This window comes from Leucopleurus acutus (genome assembly GCF_964270905.1).
Source record: "Leucopleurus acutus genome assembly, chromosome: 2".
NCBI classification, from domain to species: domain Eukaryota; kingdom Metazoa; phylum Chordata; class Mammalia; order Artiodactyla; family Delphinidae; genus Leucopleurus; species Leucopleurus acutus.
In genome coordinates this window covers 56,520,291-56,539,212 of record NC_139143.1, presented here as the reverse complement: position 1 = coordinate 56,539,212, position 18,922 = coordinate 56,520,291, and the positions used below count along the sequence as shown (strand labels likewise).

General features: G+C 48.2%; 1 protein-coding gene across 3 annotated transcripts in view; it reads left to right on the top strand.

Moving 5' to 3' along the window:
* Nucleotides 1-18,922, top strand: part of CACNA1E (calcium voltage-gated channel subunit alpha1 E) — a gene marked incomplete at both ends in the record, with an annotated part of 298,648 nt that overhangs the window by 20,006 nt on the left and 259,720 nt on the right. For all 3 annotated transcript variants that reach the window (XM_082833819.1, XM_082833821.1, XM_082833820.1), the window contains 2 exons: nt 7,457-7,562; nt 8,417-8,556. In XM_082833819.1, the coding sequence (XP_082689945.1) occupies nt 7,457-7,562; nt 8,417-8,556 (246 nt within the window). The remainder of the gene's footprint in view (nt 1-7,456; nt 7,563-8,416; nt 8,557-18,922) is intronic.

The window sequence follows — 18,922 nt, the reverse complement described above, 5'->3', positions numbered from 1 at the left end:
TTAGGCCTAAGTCTCATCTCTTCACTATTACTGGTCCCTCCAGGGCAGAAGTATTGTTCTCTGCAGCCCAGGCCTGGGGATATGATCTCACCAGCATGATCTCACTGCATTTCCATCAGGGTCTGTAGGAGCCAGAGCCTGACCTCTGTGGCGGTTCAACCCCTCCTGTTCTTAGCCTTGGCCTTGGGTGTGATGAATGTCCCTTCTAATCACTGGGCGAGATTGCATCAGAGCCATCAACTTCATAAATCCTCCTCTGGGGACTGGTGTTTGGATGTGCTTTGCATGTTCCCAGGAGGTTCTGGGCCAAATGTCTTTGCTTTCTTCCCGGAGGCCCATTACCATAATTTTCTTTTAAATCCTTTATTGCGGTGGGTCTCTTCAATGTCAGCCCATGGCTGCAGACAGCCAGCCCGCTTCCGGAGGCTGTGACCCCTAACAGCTGCTTCCCCCAAAGCTTAGCGCCAGAGCAGTGCTTAAAGATTGATTTAGTAGGAGAATAAAAACGACTGTGCATTTGTTTAGCACCTTACAGTTTTCAAAGGGTTTTAAAAAATTTTTTATTTTATATTGGAGTATAGTTGATTTACAATGTTGTGTTAGTTTCAGGTGTACAGCAAAGTAATTCGGTTATACATATACATGTATCTATTCTTTTTCAGATTCTTGGCCATTATAGGTTATCACAGAGTATTGAGTAGAGTTTCCTGTGCTGTACAGCAGGTCCTTGTTGATTATCTATTTTATATACAGTAGTGTGTACATATTCATGTGTCATCTTAGACTTTGATCCTTTTGTTGTCCTCCTTTGGTTCTGGGGGAACGGGTGGCGGTGGTTTTCTCTGACTTGAATATCATGTCGGGGTGACTTTTGCATGGAGAGCCATGGCTCTGGTTTCCATTGCCAAGGTACGTTTTCTCCATTGCATTCCACGTCTCGAGGAAGATTCTAATTCTTCTCATATTAAAAAGGCAGCACAAAGGTCTTGGATAGCTGGATTTCACTATTGTTCATATTTAAAATATCCCTTTGGTGTTGTGTTTGAGGGAATCACAGACTAGGCAGCACTCCTCACCCCGTGACGGTTTTTTTTTTTTTTTTTTTTTTTTTGCGGTACGCAGGCCTCTCACTGCTGTGGCCTCTCCCGTTGCAGATCACAGGCTCCGGACGCGCAGGCTCAGCGGCCATGGCTCACGGGCCCAGCCGCTCCGTGGCATGTGGGATCTTCCCGGACCGAGGCATGAACCCGTGTCCCCTGCATCGGCAGGCGGACTCTCAACCACTGCGCCACCAGGGAAGCCCCCCGTGACTGTTTTTGAGTCAACATTCCACTGGTTAGAATGACATTTCTGTGCAGGTGAGGGAGGAGTGGAAGGATGTGCACAACGCTGCCCAGGCTGTCTTCTGAGAATCTTCCATCTCTTAGAATTAGACATCCCTAAACAGGAGGCAGGGGTGGACAGGAGGAAAGGAGACAGACCTGCCCGTAGGGGGCGTGCTCTCGGCCTGGGGTGAGGGGTGGTGATGGGTCCTGAGGCCTGCTGCCTCTCAGACTGTGCTGTTCTAGACTCCCCAGGAGTTTACAGGAAGTGCCTAGGTGGCCACAGGCTGCCCCCCACAAAAGCATGTTCTCCATTAGGCCAGGAGTTGGAGAGAGGGCACAGCGTTCCATCTGACTGCCTGTCCCCGGTGGGCCCTCAGCCCTCTGAGCTCTTTCGGTCTCCTCCTTGGTATTCTAGCGTCACAGCTCTGAGAGGAAGCAGCTGAGAGTATAGGGGTCTAAGATCAGCCTCCTGATGGTAGAGAGGTGCATGTTTCCCTGGGGACGCGCCAGATTTGCTGCTCGGGCCCTAAGGCCTTCCCAGTCCTGTACCTGCACATCAGTCCCTGTGAGGTGTGGATGGGGAAGCTCTGCTGGGTGAGCAAAGGGAGGGCTTAGCTCCCAGGCCAGGCCCCCAGGGCTCTGTTGACAAGCAGAGCCGGTGCCTCCATGGTAGCCAGTAGCTAGCTGGGAGGGCAGTCCTCTCTCTCCCCTGCCCCAGCTTTCTGGGCTTCAGGAAGGAGATGAACAAATAGCAGGTGTGCAGGCCAAGTCGTGCTGCTCAAATTAGCTGTGTTGCTAAGGAAACAAGTCAACCATTTGAAGGAAGGAGCATTGGGTAAAGGAGATAAATCAATAAGGGATCCTATTTTTATCATTTCCCTAATGATTGTCTTGAAGCTGCGAGATGGGAAAGGGAGTGTTGGAGTGACACAGGCCCTCATTAATGGGCTTAGAGCGAGAAAGGAGTGAAGGGGTATTTGGGGAGATTGCCACGGAAGTTTATAAAATGAGGCCCCTAGCGAGCAGATAGCGAGACTGATGCAGAGAAGAGGCATCTTTGCAGGTTTCAAAGAATTTCCGTGGTCATTTCCTCATTCAGTCCAGTCCCTTTGTTCTGCATTTGATCCTCTCAGAAATCTTGTGCTGATTTCCATGACCCTCAGGTTGGCATGGGTTTTTGTGTTGGTTTGGTTTTTTTTAGAATAGATATAGCTTTAATTGATTTTATAATTATACATGCTCATTATAACACAATGAGTAAAGGAGTAAAGAAGAAATCCTGCTACTCCAAGAAAACTCATTATCCTTCTAGCAAGACAGATGTTTTCCTTTGCTCGTAAAAAATTTTTTTTTTACATTAAAGGGGTCTTTTATGCATGCTGGTTGCTTTTTTTGAAGAGCTAATGTGTGTACACGGCATATAGCACACAAAGTTCAAATGGGTGCACTGTGTAGAGAAAGTATGGGTAGCTTTTGTAAGGATAGCTCTGGCTCTGGTTGTCCTGTGCTATTAGCTTATGAATTGATTGATTACTTTATTAGTTAAAAACCAGTCATGGGGTGACCGCTGTGTGCTGGACACTGGGGTACAAGAGGTCCCTGGGCTAACAAAGCCCCTGCCCTCAGGCTCCCTCATCAACTCCATATAATCAAAATCTCAAGCCACAAACAGTACAGACACCAGGGAGAGAGGTGTTCTCCAAAATGCCTTTGGTGTCAGGCACAGAATGTAATGGGAGTCTCTGAATTCCTGGGCAGAAGGCATCAGAGTCCTGAACAGACTTCCATTCTGTTTCAGGAGGGGCGTTGTTCTTTGAGACCTTGCAACACGGAGCTTCCTTTGACCTTTCCAAGCACATCTTTGCCTAGCCTGCGAGGTGCATCCTTGTGCCCTGTGGGCTGTTACTTGCGGTCCAGGCTCTTCCTCTGGGAGATGTAGCAGAGCCCTTGGGAAGGGGCTTGAACTTCTGTTTCAGGAAGACAGGGAGTGGTGCCCCTGAGTCAGATCCCAAGCTGGGGGCCCGAGCCAGTGGGAGTGACTACAGCCTGGTCTTCGTGACAGCTCCTCAGTGGAGCTGCTGCTCACGGACGGGGATGCCTCCCTTTCATTCATGCCTTGCACTTAACACTGAGTGAGCTCCTACTGTGTGCCAGGAGCTCTGCTGAGAACCACCAGTGGAGAGGTGAACAAAACACTGTCCCTGCTTTCTAGGTATAGTTTCTTGGGGGAGATCAGCATGAGGAAGGATGATAAAATTGTACTATGCAGGGAGCTGTGGGGCACAGGGAGAAGCCTTTACAGACAAGGTGAATTTCACCTCCATCTTGATATATGACCAGAAAGGAGGAGAAAGGCCATTGCAAGAGGAAGCAGAATCACTAAGATGTGAGTGCCCATTCTTTGTGCTTTCTTCAGAAAGGGAAGTGGACAAGAGGTTGAAGGAAAGGGCTGTGAGGGGGAGTGGCTAGGGCCTGGGCTGAGCCGGGTGTTCTCTCCTGCTCTCCTCTCCTACAATTTCCCTGTCCCCCTTCTTCCTTTCACCTAGTCACAGATACACAGAATTCCCATCGTTTCACCTTTACTTCTACACCAAAATTTCACCTCAGATCCTTAATTGCCCCAGACATGAATTCATCCTGAGGTCGAGATGCTCTATAAGGCCTAAAGGGACATCCCTCTCCAGGATATGTGCATTTGAAGTTTTCAAAATTTGCCACGCGGCTTGTGGGATCTTAGTTCCCTGACCAGGGATCGAACCTGTGCCCCCTGTGGTGGAAGCGCAGAGTCCTAACCACTGGACCGCCAGGGAATTTCCTGAGGTTTTCAGACTTTCAAGCCAAAGGATCACTGCTCTGAGTGGGTCCTTAGCCATCAGACTGCAGGCAGAGGACTTGAGTCGGGAGGATGTGGGAACGGGGTCTTCTCAGAAACTGAACTACCAAGGCCTCACTTAGATTCTAGCCCCCTGGGCCATAGGTGGTGCCGTTTGTTGCGCCCTCGTGAATTCTCGGCCATCCAGACACCTGTCTGGCCACAGGAAGTCTGGCTCGTCAGCCTTTCTCCTGCACTGAGCGCCCTTCACGGTAATGGCCAAGGAGCTAGCCCTGTGTCCCCCAGAAGCCTCATCTATCTGCACCTGGACGTTCTGGGCTAGGTGAGCTTACCGGTCCTAGCAGGGAGCTGTATGCTTAGACTGTCTGGCCAGGAGGATGCAGGTGTGGAAGTGGGCATGAGGAATGGGGCGACAGAGGGGCTGCTGCAGCCCAAGTGGGCATTGCTGGGTGGGAAGCCTTGGAGATGCACAGCTAATGGGAGCTGCCTTGCCTGAAGGTCAGCAACTAAGAGCTCCTTTACTTTTGAGTCTGTGCTTATCCCTCGAAGCTGTTCAGGAGAAGAAGCCTGTCCCCCCAGTAGATCAATGAGAGTGCGCGACATCTGCAGCTTGAATGCGAGCATGCGTGTCCCCGGTCCTGCTTCCCAGGTCACGTGCTGGGCCCCTTGGACCTGCCGAGTAGCCTTCTGAACTTGTGTGGGGCCTTCCAGCCATGGCAAAGGGCTGGCCAAGCCTGACACTTTGTGAATATTTTTGTTAGAGACAAGGACAGGGCGTGAAGTGGGAGAGGCATTAATTTCACTCCTGTCAGAGCCGCCATCCTCGCATCCCCCGGACCCTTGGGGACTGGCCGTGAGCTCTGCCCTTTGTATCAGGGCTCCCCAGATGTTCCTATGAACAGAATCCCCAGGAGAGATGCTCTGACAGCAGGGTTATACGGTGAAGAAGTTTGGGAGTGCTGTGTCCTGTTCCCAGCCCCCTTTGGGGGAGGGGGTGCAGGCTGTGTACAAGAGTATTAAAGGCTGCAAGCACCCTGCTGGGAGGAAACCTGCTCACCTTGACCGAACCCAGGCTTTCCCTCATTCGTTTGATTGCAAGTCCTTGTAGCACTAGTATCCTGTGGCCTGCGTCTTAGAAACATGTCCCGAGTGCCCTTCACTTCTTTTGCCGTTTGTCATTGGCTTGTTGTCGTGTTCTTGGTTCCCTATCTGTACCGATTCCCTAGGGATGTTCTCAGGAAAGGGCATGGGTTCCTGGGCCTCCACTTCTGCCATGTTCCCGTCTTCACTTTACCATTCGGGTCTGGGGAATTCTGGGTGTCTGAACCAGGCCAAGGACAGGCTAGCCTATTCAGAGGGCTTACGGGACGCCAGATCCTGGTGCGGTCCTGGTCATCCTGCACTTGTTCAGAGCGCTCGATTAGAGCCCATGATGGGACGGAGGAGAACTCCCCCTGTGCTTGGTGGGCACTGGTACCCCTGGGTGAGCAGTGTGTGGGGACTTGTCACAGGAAAGTAGGCTTGTTAGTGCGGTGGGCATCTCTGGTGTGTATTTGCTGGCATGTTTAGCTCTCAGGGGCCATGCTCGGTGCCCAGAAGGACGGAAGGAGGAAGAGTGGCGAGGTGTGTTGGGGGACTTTGCGTGTGGTGAGGCTCCCCTCTGACTGAGAGAGTTTCAGCCAGCACAGTAGGATATGGGGGCAGGAGGCTGGCTCTTGAGGTCCTCTGAGCCCCATCCATCCAGTTTTCAGATCCGGTGGCTGGGTCCTAAAGGCCAGCAGAGCTGTCCCCAGGGTATGAGTCCCGTGTGAGTGTTGGGGTGTGTGGGAAGGGAGGGTGGCCAGCTGCTGGAGAATGGGCTGTGACTCAGGGCTGCATGGGGGCAGGGGGCGGGGAGCGGTGCTGCTAAGTGAGAATGAATAGTTCTGGAGGCTCGGATGCGGCCGGCCATCTCACCCCCTGAAGCCTCCCATTCCAGCACCAGGACTAGAGCAGCCGCTGGGGCATCTCACATCTTGCACGTACCACCTCTGCCCTAACCCCTCTCAGAGATGCCGCGAGTGCTTCTTTGCCACTGATGTTCACCGGCACACATGTCCTGGTGGGGATGGGGAGGCATGGGGGCGTGTTTATGATTTGCCCTCCTTCTGTACTCCCTAGGGAGGGCTCCGGGCCCTACATCCTACACAGCCAGCTTGAATGTGTGGGGAGACAAGATCCCTTCCCTTCCCTCCGCTTTATCCGACTTACTACTCATCTCTCCCGCCTGGATTCCAGAAACTGCCAGATCCCAGGTTGCTCAGCAAGACCAGTGGCAACCGCTCACTTCTGTCTGTCACAACCATAGTTATAGAACGAAATCCCACGTGCAGAGTGATCCTGGAGCCGGTGATTCCCTCTCTCTTTTCTAGAAGTCCCCCTCTCCTGCCTTCCCCTGGGCTTACGGCACAACCTTTCTGCGGGAGTCAGGGATGCTGGCACTAGAATCGTAGTCCTGTTTTTCAAAAAGTCGCAGGGAGCCCACTCACCTGTCTTCAGAAAAATGCAACAGAAAACGAAGCCTGAATTCATTATCCATTCTTTTGTAGTTTGATTCCTAGAGGCCCCGACTTTGCTGCCCTGAATGCAGACTAATGATTTGTCTGTCTGTTTCCTATAGGTGTAGACGCTTAGGAGAAAGTAAGGTGGGACAAAACCAGTTTCTCCTGGCCCCATTATAGATTTTCCTGAATTGGGTATTAAAATAAAAGGGAGCTCATGGAGAGAATTGTTCCTTTTCCAAGGGCTCTTCTTCTATTCATTTGAGCAGAGGTTCTAGAAGAGGGCACTACAGATGTGATTCCCCGAGGCAACAACGAACAGCCACAGCTGGATCCTTGCTGAAGCATCATTATACAGTCCAGTGGTTTGAAGACTGAGAAGAACGGGGAGCCTGCAACAGCATCAGTGTTTCTTCCTCCCTTCGTCCCACTCCCCTTTTTAGTCCTGGTTAATTCCTGGATATGTCACTGAATTCACTAAGTATCTGGAGCGTCTGCCATATGTCTAATATATTATTTATTGGCTACACTCTTTCTTTTCTTGAGAAGATACTTTGTGTTCAGAGCCTAATCAGAAATGGTTACAGTTCCACATGCTAAGGACCCTCCACTGTCCTACCTGCCTGTTTGCTCACATCAGTCATGCAGACTGCGCACAGTGTGGCTTGATAAAGTTTGTGTATTGATGTACACAGCCATCTTGGCGGCTGTGTCCCTCTCTCTTCGGTGAATCTGTTTCTTAACTCCTCCTTTCCCACGCCGTTTGAGTACATGATCTTGGCCACCATCATTGCCAACTGCATCGTCTTGGCCCTGGAGCAACATCTTCCTGAGGATGACAAGACCCCAATGTCCCGCAGACTGGTAGGTGCCTCCTTCCTTCTCATCTTTCTTTCCCCCTGTTCTTCCTCTTGCCTGGGTCCCTTCTCCTTTGCTTCTTCACCTGGCTCCCTTCCCTTCTGTACAGTTCTGTGAGTTTGTTCTTTGCCGAGGGACAAGTTGGTAACAAGTCCCGTTGGGATACATAAAGACAAGAGGACTGACCTTTTAAATTCCTGCTCCCAGGAAGTTCTGTGTATACACTGCATGGAAGCCAGGCAAGGAGAAAGGGAGGACACGGGGTCCACACACGCTTCTCTCCTCTTTCTGAGGGACTTTGGGAGTGAGAGGAAGAGGGAGAGTAAAGGAGAGAGCGTGAAGGATGCTCAAAGCCTATGTGCATTCACTGTTCCGAACTTCCTAAACGTTTGTCCGTATTCTCTATAAAGAAATCATCCATGTGTCTAAAGTATTCCCTCTAAAGAGGGCAAACAAAGTGCCTAAAATCCAAATGTACGGGTAGGTGGCTCCAGCCTGATAACCCATGGATGAGAAAGAACTCTTAAGCTTCCAACGTAAGTGAAGGCCAGCAGTGGGAAAGCTGACCCCTTCAAGGCAAAGCCAGCACCGTTGGCCATAGCCGTGGGAGGATGGCCGGTCCTGGGCATGAGACCCACATCCATCCATTTCTGCAGCTGGCTTCCCTTGCTCTTGTGCTCTCCGTGAGTCCCGCAGCACCCTCACCTGTGCATGGGGCTGGCTCAGTGCAGACGTCCAGGTGTCCTGTAGGAGAGAGGAAATGTCAGAGCAGAGAGGATAGCTAGCCAGGGGGTGCCTTGGCCTGTGTCTCATGAAGCACAGTCCTCCCCTCACCAGCACCTCTGTTCTTCATCCCACAGGAGAAGACAGAACCGTATTTCATCGGGATCTTTTGCTTTGAAGCTGGGATCAAAATCGTAGCCCTGGGCTTCATCTTCCATAAGGGCTCGTACCTCCGCAATGGCTGGAATGTCATGGACTTCATCGTGGTCCTCAGTGGGTGAGTCCTCTTCCTGTCTCGTCTTTGTGTGTGGAGGGGCCTGTGGGGTGAAGAAGCGGCTGGTGCGAGGAACCTGGGGGTGGGAAGGCAGAATTCGGTGGAGGAAGAAGTTCAAGGGTGAGATTCCCACGGGGCTGAGCCATAGATGAGCCACCTGCAGGGGGGTGCGAGAACTCTGGAGACGCACGTGGCATTCGGCAGAGGCCATGGACCCAAGGTCTGGCCGCTGCTGCTTCTGGTTTCCCATTCTGTGTTTGGCTAGGGATGCAGAGACGTTTCCAAGTGAGTCTTTTCCCTACAGCAAGCGGCACCCCCCACCCAAAATGGGCCAGAAGATGCCAGTAGGTGCAGTTTTCTTCTGGAGGTTGGAAAAGACTCGAAGTATATTTTTTGAACTGATAATTGAGACTCGTGTCCTGACAACAGAATTCTTTATGATTTACAGATTTATACGTATTTATTATACGAGGAGGTGTAAAACTGAATCACACGAAAATGTCTGACAACGCATCCCTTTGGAAATTAACATAGTAATACTGCGTTGTGTCATAAGCAGCATATATGATGGCAGTACATTTAGTTAAATATTCGATAGTCATTCTTTTGTAAATGAATATCGTATACCTATACTGGGGTTGATCCAGCGCTGTTGGCAGCATATGCGATGGACCTTCGGACTGGTGATGATGGGCATTGCCTCCCTGGGCTTCTGTGGCTTCTTGTGTGTCTTTGTATCAGGTTGCTCTTGGTACCTGCAGGGGAGGGGAGTAGTCCAGGCCAGGTGGGTCCTGTGTGGGTGTGGCAGCAAGGGGTGTGGCATGGAAATTCCCTTACCCGGCTGCCCAGTTGTTCAAACCCGTGAAGACAAGATGAGAGTGGAGTAGAAAAGTGAGGAGTGGGGAGATATGAGCTACCATTATGATTGACCAAAGGCAGAGGGGAGCAAAGAGGACCTTCTCCCCCCGCCACACACCCAGGGAAGAGCCAGAGGAGTGGGCGTAGGTAAAATCTGACAAGAGTGAGTTTGAGACTATTTGCATCTCTTCATTATGTCTTCTGTAATGGACATAATCCTCATATGTTTAACCTTCATGTCAACTGTGATTAAGTGAAGGGGAAAAAGTTGAAGGGGCAATTGACTAGAATGTATAAATGGAAGCTCCCGAGCATCGAACCCTTTAATATAGGGAACAGATAAGTAGACGGAGATGACTCTTTATGCTTAAAAACGTCTGTTGCCTTACAAAAGGATTTTCTGAAGGTTATTTTTCTAAAAGAAAGTTCCACGACTGCATTTAAAATGTGATTTAGTGTATAAAGTTACACCTTCTGCATAGTGTTTCAGAAGTACATGGTCCAAGACTGCAGTACACCTGGATGATGTTTTGTGGGGTTTTCTCCCCACCTTAATTGAAGTATGATTGAAAAATAAAAATTGTATATATTTAAGGTGTACAATGTGATGATTTGATATATGTATACATTGTAAAATGATTACTGCCATCGAGCTAATTAATATATCCGTCACCTCTCATAGTTACTTTTTTTGTTGTATTTTGGTGGTGAGAACACTTGACATCTACACTTTTAGCAAATTTCAAGGATGTTATACATTATTATTTACTATAGTCACCATGGTGAATACTAGTTCTCCAGAACTTATTCATCTGTAGCTGAAAGTTTGTACCCTTTGATCAGTATCTTCCCTTTTCCCCTACTCCCAGCCCCTGGTAACCACCATTCCTTCCTCTGTTACTATGACTTCAACTTTTAAAAAAATTAGACCTCACATAGAATTGAGATCATGCAGCATTTGTCTTTCTCTATTTCACTTCACATAATATCCTTCATGTTCATCCATGTTGTTGCAAAGGGCAGGATTTACTTCTTTTCAAAGGCTGAATAATATTCCTCTGTGTGTGTGTGTACCTGTATCACGGTTTCTTTATCCATTCACTCATCGATGGAAATTTAGGTTGTGTCCATATCTGGCTATTGTGACTAATGCTGCAAGGGACATGGGATTGTAGATATCTCTTCAAGATAATGATTTCATTGTCTTGGATATATATCCAGAAGTGAAATTGCTGGATTATATGGTAGTTATATTTTTAATTCTTTTGAGGAGGTTCCATACCGTTTTCCATAGTGGCTGCGCCAATTTACGTCTCCCCCAACAACGCGCAAGGGTTCCTTTTTCTCCACATCATCACCGACAATTGTTATCTTTTGACTTTTGCTAATAACTGGGTGATGTTTTAAATGTCCCTAAAATAAATAATATATACTCTACGGGTAATCCCCAACTTATGATGGTTTGACGTATGATGTTTTGACTTTCCGATGATGTGAAAGCAATGCGCATTCAGCAGAAACTGTACTTTTTTGAATTTTGATCTCTTCCTGGGCTAGCGATAGGCAGTATGATACTCTTTTGTGGTGCTAAGCAGCAGCAACTACAGCTCCCAGTCAGCCCTGAGGTCACGAGGATAAACAACCGATACACTGACAACCATCGTGTACCCATACAGCCATTGCGTTTTCACTTACAGTATAGTATTCAATAAATAACATGAGATATTCAACACTTTATTAAAAAATAAGCTTTGTGTTAGGTGATTTTGCCTAACTGTAGGCTAATGCAAGTGTTCTAAGAACGTTTAAGGTAACTCGGCTCAGCTGTGATGTTCAATAGGTTAGGTGTATTAAATGTGTTTTCAGCTTATGATGGGTTTATCAGGGTGTAACCTCATTGTAAGTCAAGGAAGATATGTACAGTAAAAGGCCTAAATGAGTCTGAGTCATTTTAGAAATATGATTCTGTCTAAAAGAAGAGGACTGTAATTGCATGAATTCTTGGTCTCATTGAGGCCTATACGTGTCAGAGGCCATTTGAAATTTCTCGTCTAGTCTATTTATTTTTATTTTAAACTATTCTATGTTCATTAAGGAAAATTTGGAAAATACAGAAAAATCAAAAGAAAAAAAACAGTCACTGATTAAGAAAAATTCCTGATTATTTTGTGGTCTTTCCTTCCATCCCCTTTAATGCTAAGCTCTCCTTTCAATGCCTGTAATTGTGCTACCTTTTCTCAGTGTAGTATGGGCATAGTACATATTACTCCATATTTTGGTAAAAATCTGTAAGGACTGATCAGCAGTTTGTTAAATAGATGTACCCAGCTTACTTCTCCATTTTTGCAATTATCTGAGACTTAGATTGCTTTCTGGGTTTGGCTATTATAAATAATAATTATTATTATTATTATTTAAATTAATTAAGTTATTTATTTTTGGCTGTGTTGGGTCTTCGTTTCTGTGAGAGGGCTTTCTCTAGTTGCGGCGAGTGGAGGCCACTCTTCATTGCGGTGCGCGGGCCTCTCACTGTCGTGGCCTCTCTTGTTGCGGAGCACAAGCTCCAGACGCGCAGGCTCAGTAGTTGTGGCTCACGGGCCTAGTTGCTCCGCGGCATGTGGGATCTTCCCAGACCAGGGCTCGAACCCGTGTCCCCTGCATTGGCAGGCAGGTTCTCAACCACTGCGCCACCAGGGAAGCCCCTATAAATAATTATTAAAGATGCTCAATGTACATCTTTTGGATGTCACATTTTAAGAGACATTTGATAGATTGAAGTACTTCTAAAGGAGAATCTGCCTTTCTGGGGTGGGGCCTGGGAACTAGGATGGGTGAGGGAAGGTAGAGGAAATGGGCCAGCCATTTGATGGGACGAGAGAAGGCTGGTGGGAGCCATAAGCACTGCCTTCAAATGAGGGTTGCCAGGTGGTTGAAGGGGCAGATTTGTAGAGTCCTTTGTCAGCATGGCCAAGAAGGCCCTCTGTGTCCTCACCTGCATGTGTGGGGTGCACACAAGTGTGTGCAGGTGCTGAGCCCTTGGCCAAGTCACTTGTTCTCTCTGCTCTCTCTCCCCCCAGCCCGGGCACCTCCCATTCTTAGTGGCTCTTCAGACTTTGCTGAAAGGTGACTGCTGTCCTTCTGAACCAATAGGACTTTGCCCCTGTTCTTCCTGCACCTACTCATTCTTTCTCTCCAGGGAGAGGGCTTGGCACTCTTGAGATCCGAGCTCAGGGTTGCGGTTCTACCCCGCAGGAATGGGTAATCAGATGTTGTCTTCTGTTCACACGATGCTTTCATCTACCACATTGCATGGCTTCTAAAATGCATATTTCTCCTGCTGGAGCATCTCTAAAATCAGCCCGTGTCCTACAATCATGGCATGATATAGTTTAATTGACAGCATTTGTCTTTCATAGTAGTAAATAAAACCACGGGGCATCTTACAACTGCTGGGGTCTTAGATGCAGTGAATATGTTGTAATACCAGCCCAGGGAAGCAGGCAGATCAGGCTTTAGATAGGAGTCATCCAGTACTCAGAGAGGTTAAGTGCTCAGCCCAAGACCACCAGCTCCTTGACAGCAGATACAGGAGTTGGAACTGTGCCCTTTGACCCAAGCCTGGTGTTTTACCTCTGCCCGGTGCAACCCCTCCTTTAGGCTTCCTGACACCTGCCCCTGCAGCAGCCCGTGCTGGCTGCTCTGACCTCTTACCTCAGCTCCAGGTGTCACCTCACATCAGCCACCGGCGCACAGGAGGAGTGACAGGTACTAGAGCAGGACACCGCCTCAGGCTGAGGCTGTACAACTTCTCAGCTCTCAGTGTGTGATGGGAGGTGGAGGGGTGGGGGCCTGAGGTGCCAGACAGCTGGCTCAGCCAGAGACCTTCCATCACTGGCTTTTGCTCAGAGATCGGGAGACCTGGGCCACCACATTCTGCCTGTACTCTCGACCTTCTAACCTTTAGAATTCTTAGGTCTGTAAGCTGAGGGAGTTCCATGGTTCAGAAGGTTAATTTATGTACATTATTCATCTAATCCTCATAATCCCCAAAACGGGATCTCGTTATCCCTGTTTTATAGCTGAAGAAACCGAGGTTTAGAGAAGGTATATGATATACTAGGAGGTACTAGAGCTGGGACTTGAGCCTGTATCTTCTGGATCCAAGTTCCTTCTTCAATGCTCATTTCCCCACACCATCAGTGACCTCACAACCTCACAGGCTCTGTGTTTCTGTAGCTCTGTGATTGCATGTTCCTTTGGTCCCCTTGAAGCAATGTGGAATGGGCTCAGGAAGTGGCATAATCAGGCAGATGTCCCTGACCCAGAGCTGAGGCCTCACCTTGAAGAGGACCAGAGCCCCATGTGTCCATCCTAAGACTTCTCTCTGTGGGCTTGGAATACAACCAACTCCCTGCTCTGTGGTTAAGAAAGCACGTTACTTAACTCTCATGGTTTAATACATAAAAACTGAACCCGAAGTTCCAGCTTGTTTCATTAATTGGCTTGTTCATTCATTCATTCACTCATCCATCCCTTCATTTATTCAACAAAACGTGTATTGTTGAATACTCAAGCAAATTCTGGGACTGAGAAACACCAAGGTTAATGTATTCTCATTTCTTCTAAAAGACAGTGGAATTTGCTATTCTTTTAACAAATTCTTACCTTACATAACTTGGAATCTCTCTTGTACTGGTAACAATTCAAGAGATGCTATTTCTAACCATTTGTTAGGCCACCTGGAGAATTCTAAATTACTCGAAGTCGTTATTATATATGAGTCTTAATAACAAGTCATAGGGCTTCCCTGGTGGCGCAGTGGTTGAGAGTCTGCCTGCCGATGCAGGGGACACGGGTTCGTGCCCCAGTCCGGGAGGATCCCACGTGCCGCGGAGCGGCTGGGCCCGTGAGCCATGGCCGCTGAGCCTGCGTGTCTGGAGCCTGTGCTCCGCAACGGGAGAGGCCACAGCAGTGAGAGGCCCGCGTACCGCAAAATAAATAAATAAATAAAATAATAATAAGTCATAGTCCCTGGAATAGATGGACAATGATAGCGGAGGATGAGAACTCAAAGGTACTCCTAACCCATGGGTAGGAACAGGGAAGTGAGGGCCAGGACTGTGTCTTTGAACCCTATTCATGTCTGCCTGACCAGAGTAGGTACTTAGTAAATGCTAGTAGAATGGAATCACTTGTTCCATCCCAGATTGTCTTGTCGCCGATAGGATACAAGGGAGGGTGCTGGGGGCAGCCTGGGGCTGGCAGTGTGGAGGGGTTGCCTATTCCCAGTCCTGCCTCTTGGTCCGGCTGAGCCAGGCAGTATCTATATCTCTCTCATGTAGCTATGACTCAGCCTGGCTGCTCACATCCTGATCACTTTATTAGAGAAATGAAAGCTGGGAACTCAGCCTCTAGGTGAGTAAAATATTGGGCTTCATATCATTTGGGCCTATTTACTAGGTTCGCAGTGTTACCTTTTGGGAATTGCTTCCTGGATGATGGGTGCAGGGTTGCGGTCAGGGCTGAATATTGAAGACCCAACTTCCTAGAGGTGGCTGTGGGTTGGGGGAGGCGTATGGAGAAAGAAGCAGAAGAATGCCTCACCTGGCATTTGCCATGTAATGAAAGCTTCCATCTATTGAGCCGTATTGCAAAGACTACATTTCTATCTGTATCTATATCTGTATCTATATCTTTATTTATATCTACCTATTGTTCAGAACATGCTTTACTATCAGGTTTGCCAGCTTTTCTGGGGGAGATGACCTGTTTTGACTATTTTCTTAACTGCAAGAACATGGGTACAAACTCTGAAGAGTGGGCAAGTGTATCTGAGCCTGGGGCTCTGCCTCCTTCCTCTACCAAGACCATCACCCCAGGACCCAGGTGATCACCTGTCCCTCTGTCTTCCTTCAAGTCCTTGAAGGGACATTGTCTTCCTTCAAGTCCTTCAAGGGACATTGTTGACGACCCACAATGTGCCAGGCACTGTGCTAGGTGTGGGTGGGGCAGGGCTGAGTGTCCCCACCAGGGGGCCGCATGTCATGAAAACCCAGAAGAAGGGCATCCAACCTAGCTCTGGGGACTGGGGCAAACTTCCTGGAGGAAGTAACATTGAAACTGGGATGTGAGGGGTAGGCTGTTAGGACTTAGACAAGGAGGGAGAAGAGCTTTTCTGGGAGAAAGAATGCTACATACAAATCCTTGAAGCTGAGAGAGAGCACGCAGGATGCTTCTGGAGAGTTGGCCAGTGGAACAGTGAGCGATGCTCGCAGGGAGGTCAGCAGGGGCCAGCCGAGGCCGTGAGGAGGAGCTTGTACCGTAGCCAGAAGGCAGTGGGGAGCCACTGAAGGCATTGAGCAGGGGTGGAATGATTAGTTCTAACTCTGTGCTGGGTGCTGCACAGGTCTTTGTCATCCTGGAATTACGCTGAGCAAAGGGCATGGAAAGGAGAGGGAAGCCATAGCTATACCCTTAGTTGCAGTTTGGGAGGAGGTGCATCACCCAGCAGGGAAAAGAAGGATGAAGGGAAAAGGGGACGGGGAGGAGAAGAGCCCGAGGAGATGCTGCAGAAGAGCTGGGAGCTGCTATTGGATGTCCCCAGCTTCTCACCAGTGGCACAGGCAGAGCCTGTTGGTAGGAGGACGGTATCTGGAGCTAAATATACATCGGTAGGTATTTTTAGAGGGTTTCTGTAAGGAGGCTGCCCTAATACACGAGTTTCCCGAGCAGCTAAAGATCGAGGAAAGCACAGTTTTCCTTCTCCAGCACCGTCTCTCCAGTGCTGAGAATGTGCGGGAGGTGTTGCGAACGCAGCCCCGGGGCCCCCAGCCCAATTTAAATCTCTGTGGTAATAGTATGATAACGCTTGGTATTTATATAGCATCTCCGTGCCAGTGAGCCTGGTGAGATTCTACAGACCTGTCTTTTACTCATCCTCTCTGCTCTAAGTGGGCGAAGCAGGAAGGTGGGGAGCAGGGAAAGGCTGGGTAGAGGGAGGAGACATTGGAGCTTGTCCTTTCAGAGACGGGGAAACTGAGGCTGAGTGAGGTGATGTGGGGGGGCTGGGAGCTACTCAGAAGACCCGAGCCAGTAGAAGGAGACCAGGTCTTCCGTACCTTCATGCTGCCGTGGGGGTGCTTCGCTAGTCCTTAAGCTCCGCCTGCTTCTCAAGTGCTCTCTCCCAGCAGAGTTGGTGGCTGCTTGTCTGAAAGACCTCCACCTCCTCACAAGCTCCTCGTTCATTTCTAGCTTCACTTTGGGGGAACACAGCTGCTACTTGCAGCGTCTCCGTTTGTCAGAACATTAGTTCTCTTTTAATTCCATTTCCCTCCAGATGGGTGCATGATGGAAAAGATAGAGTTAGGATATGGAATTTGGATTCAGGGGAGAGGTAGGCAGAAGGCAGAATGTGGAGCTTGGAGGTCTCTTCTTCACTCTGTGCTAATGATAAACTCGGTTCTTTCAGGGAGACCCCAGATGAGAGTCCCAGGTAGTAGTTGACAGGCAGTTGAGCTGGGGTTGCTCCTTGGGTGGGAGATCATTTCTTCTTACATATGTACTCTATCCTTTTTCTGTATTGAGAGTCATCGATGATTCATTCTGCAGGTATTTATTGACTACTTACTGTGTTCTGGGTGTAAGACATTGCTGTTGGGATGGTTTCTCTTTCCTGAAACATTGCTTCTTGTCACCTCCATTGACTGATAGAAGCTCAAACTGGAGAGAACTGAGTGGGGGCCTGAATTGGTCTTGGTGTCAACAAGGGGGAAGGAAAGCCAGAGCAAGTGGAGGAAGGTCCAGACCCCCCGGGTGGTTTGGTTTCAGAGTATTTTTCTGGCTTTATATTCATTCAGGGTAACAAAGGGAAAGAAATGATGGCCAGATGCTTTCTAAGCCAGACCACCGCCCTGGGCCTGGAGCTGCCGTTGGAAGGCTGTTAAGTGCATACAATCTTAGGCATGTGCATGACTGTGTGTGGAAGAGCGCAGCAGGGGTGAAAATTCCAAGGCAGGATTGCAAAGCAGAGATGGCTATAGCATAAATGTTCATTCTCTAAATTTACAAGGGAGACTTGAGAATTAAAGGGAGTGTTTACATTTCCATTCTGTGGGTGATACACGTTTCCTCCTTTGGATAGAGCTTTTGTGCACTTCTGTCTGTACTGTAAATATAGTCCACAGTTCAGTGTGAAATGCGAAATGCAGCAGTACTATTCAATGTATGATTCCCTGAAGTCAGAAAATAGCAGGTGTGAGGAGTGCAGAGTGGTTAACACAGGAAGCAGTGCAGATGCTGAAAGGAAAAAGAGGGTGTGCGGGGCTTAGGGAGAACATATAAAGGAAGCTTAAGTCTGAGGTTACTAAAACTTAACCAACAAATTTTAGACCTGGGGGAATGATAAATTTGTCCCACTTTCTGTATTTATTATTTCTCCCAGAAGAGAAAACTGAGGCCCAAGTGGCTAAGCCACGTGTCCAGGGTCTTAGAGCTGGAACGTGGTGAGCGGGGACTTGGATACTGGTTTGTTAACTCCAAATCCAGGACTTGGTCGCAGCTATGCTCTGTGCTCCCCGGCAGTCAGAATCTGATGCTTCTTGATTGTGTTCAGGCCATTAAACTGGGATGTTAAGAAATAAATGATTTTTGTAATTGGTTGGCTGGAATATATATATATATATACATATATATATATATGTGTATATATATATAAAAATGTGTGTGTGTGTGTGTGTATATATATATATACACGCAACTTATATGGAAACAGAGTTTAGTTTAGTGGACTAAATGATTTCAGGGGCCCTGAGTCCTGGTCCTGACGCTAATATACATTCTCTTTCTGATACCTCAGTGTGATCCTGGGTGATACCTAAACCATCTCAGCTTTCCTCATGAAACGTCATTTATGAGATGAAGGTAGCGCCTGCACGAGCTGCCTCACCAGGTCTTGTGACAAACAGATACAGTAATGGCGATGCTGATACCGGTGATGATGGCTCGCATTTTACCAGGAGCTCACATGTCTTATTTTAAATGTGGGAGCCTTCATACACTATTGTCAGCCCTTGCATATATCATTTTAAGTAGAGAAACATAAATCAAGGCAAATATTATCTCCGATTTGCGGATGAGGAATTCAGAACTCAAAGAGGCTGTCACGTGCTCAGGGCCAAACACTTACTAAGGGGAGGGATCGGCATTTTCATCGTATTATCAGCAGTTCTAAAGCCCGTGTGATGTCTACTGTACAGCACAGCCGCCTCAGCAAAAGTGTTTGGGAAGACAGTAAAGCAAAATACGAAATCAGTGAGCAGAAATACTTTGCCACCCAGGTCAGTGATATTATGAAGATAAATGTTAAAGTACACATAAAGCACCTCGAGTGCCTTTTGAAAAAGAGGTTTAAAAATATTCAAAATACTGTAGTTCTGTAGCTCATTCAGAATAGGCATTGACCTCCATAAAAGTTGCAACTACAAAGACAAGTTTCACCGCAACTTACTGCAAA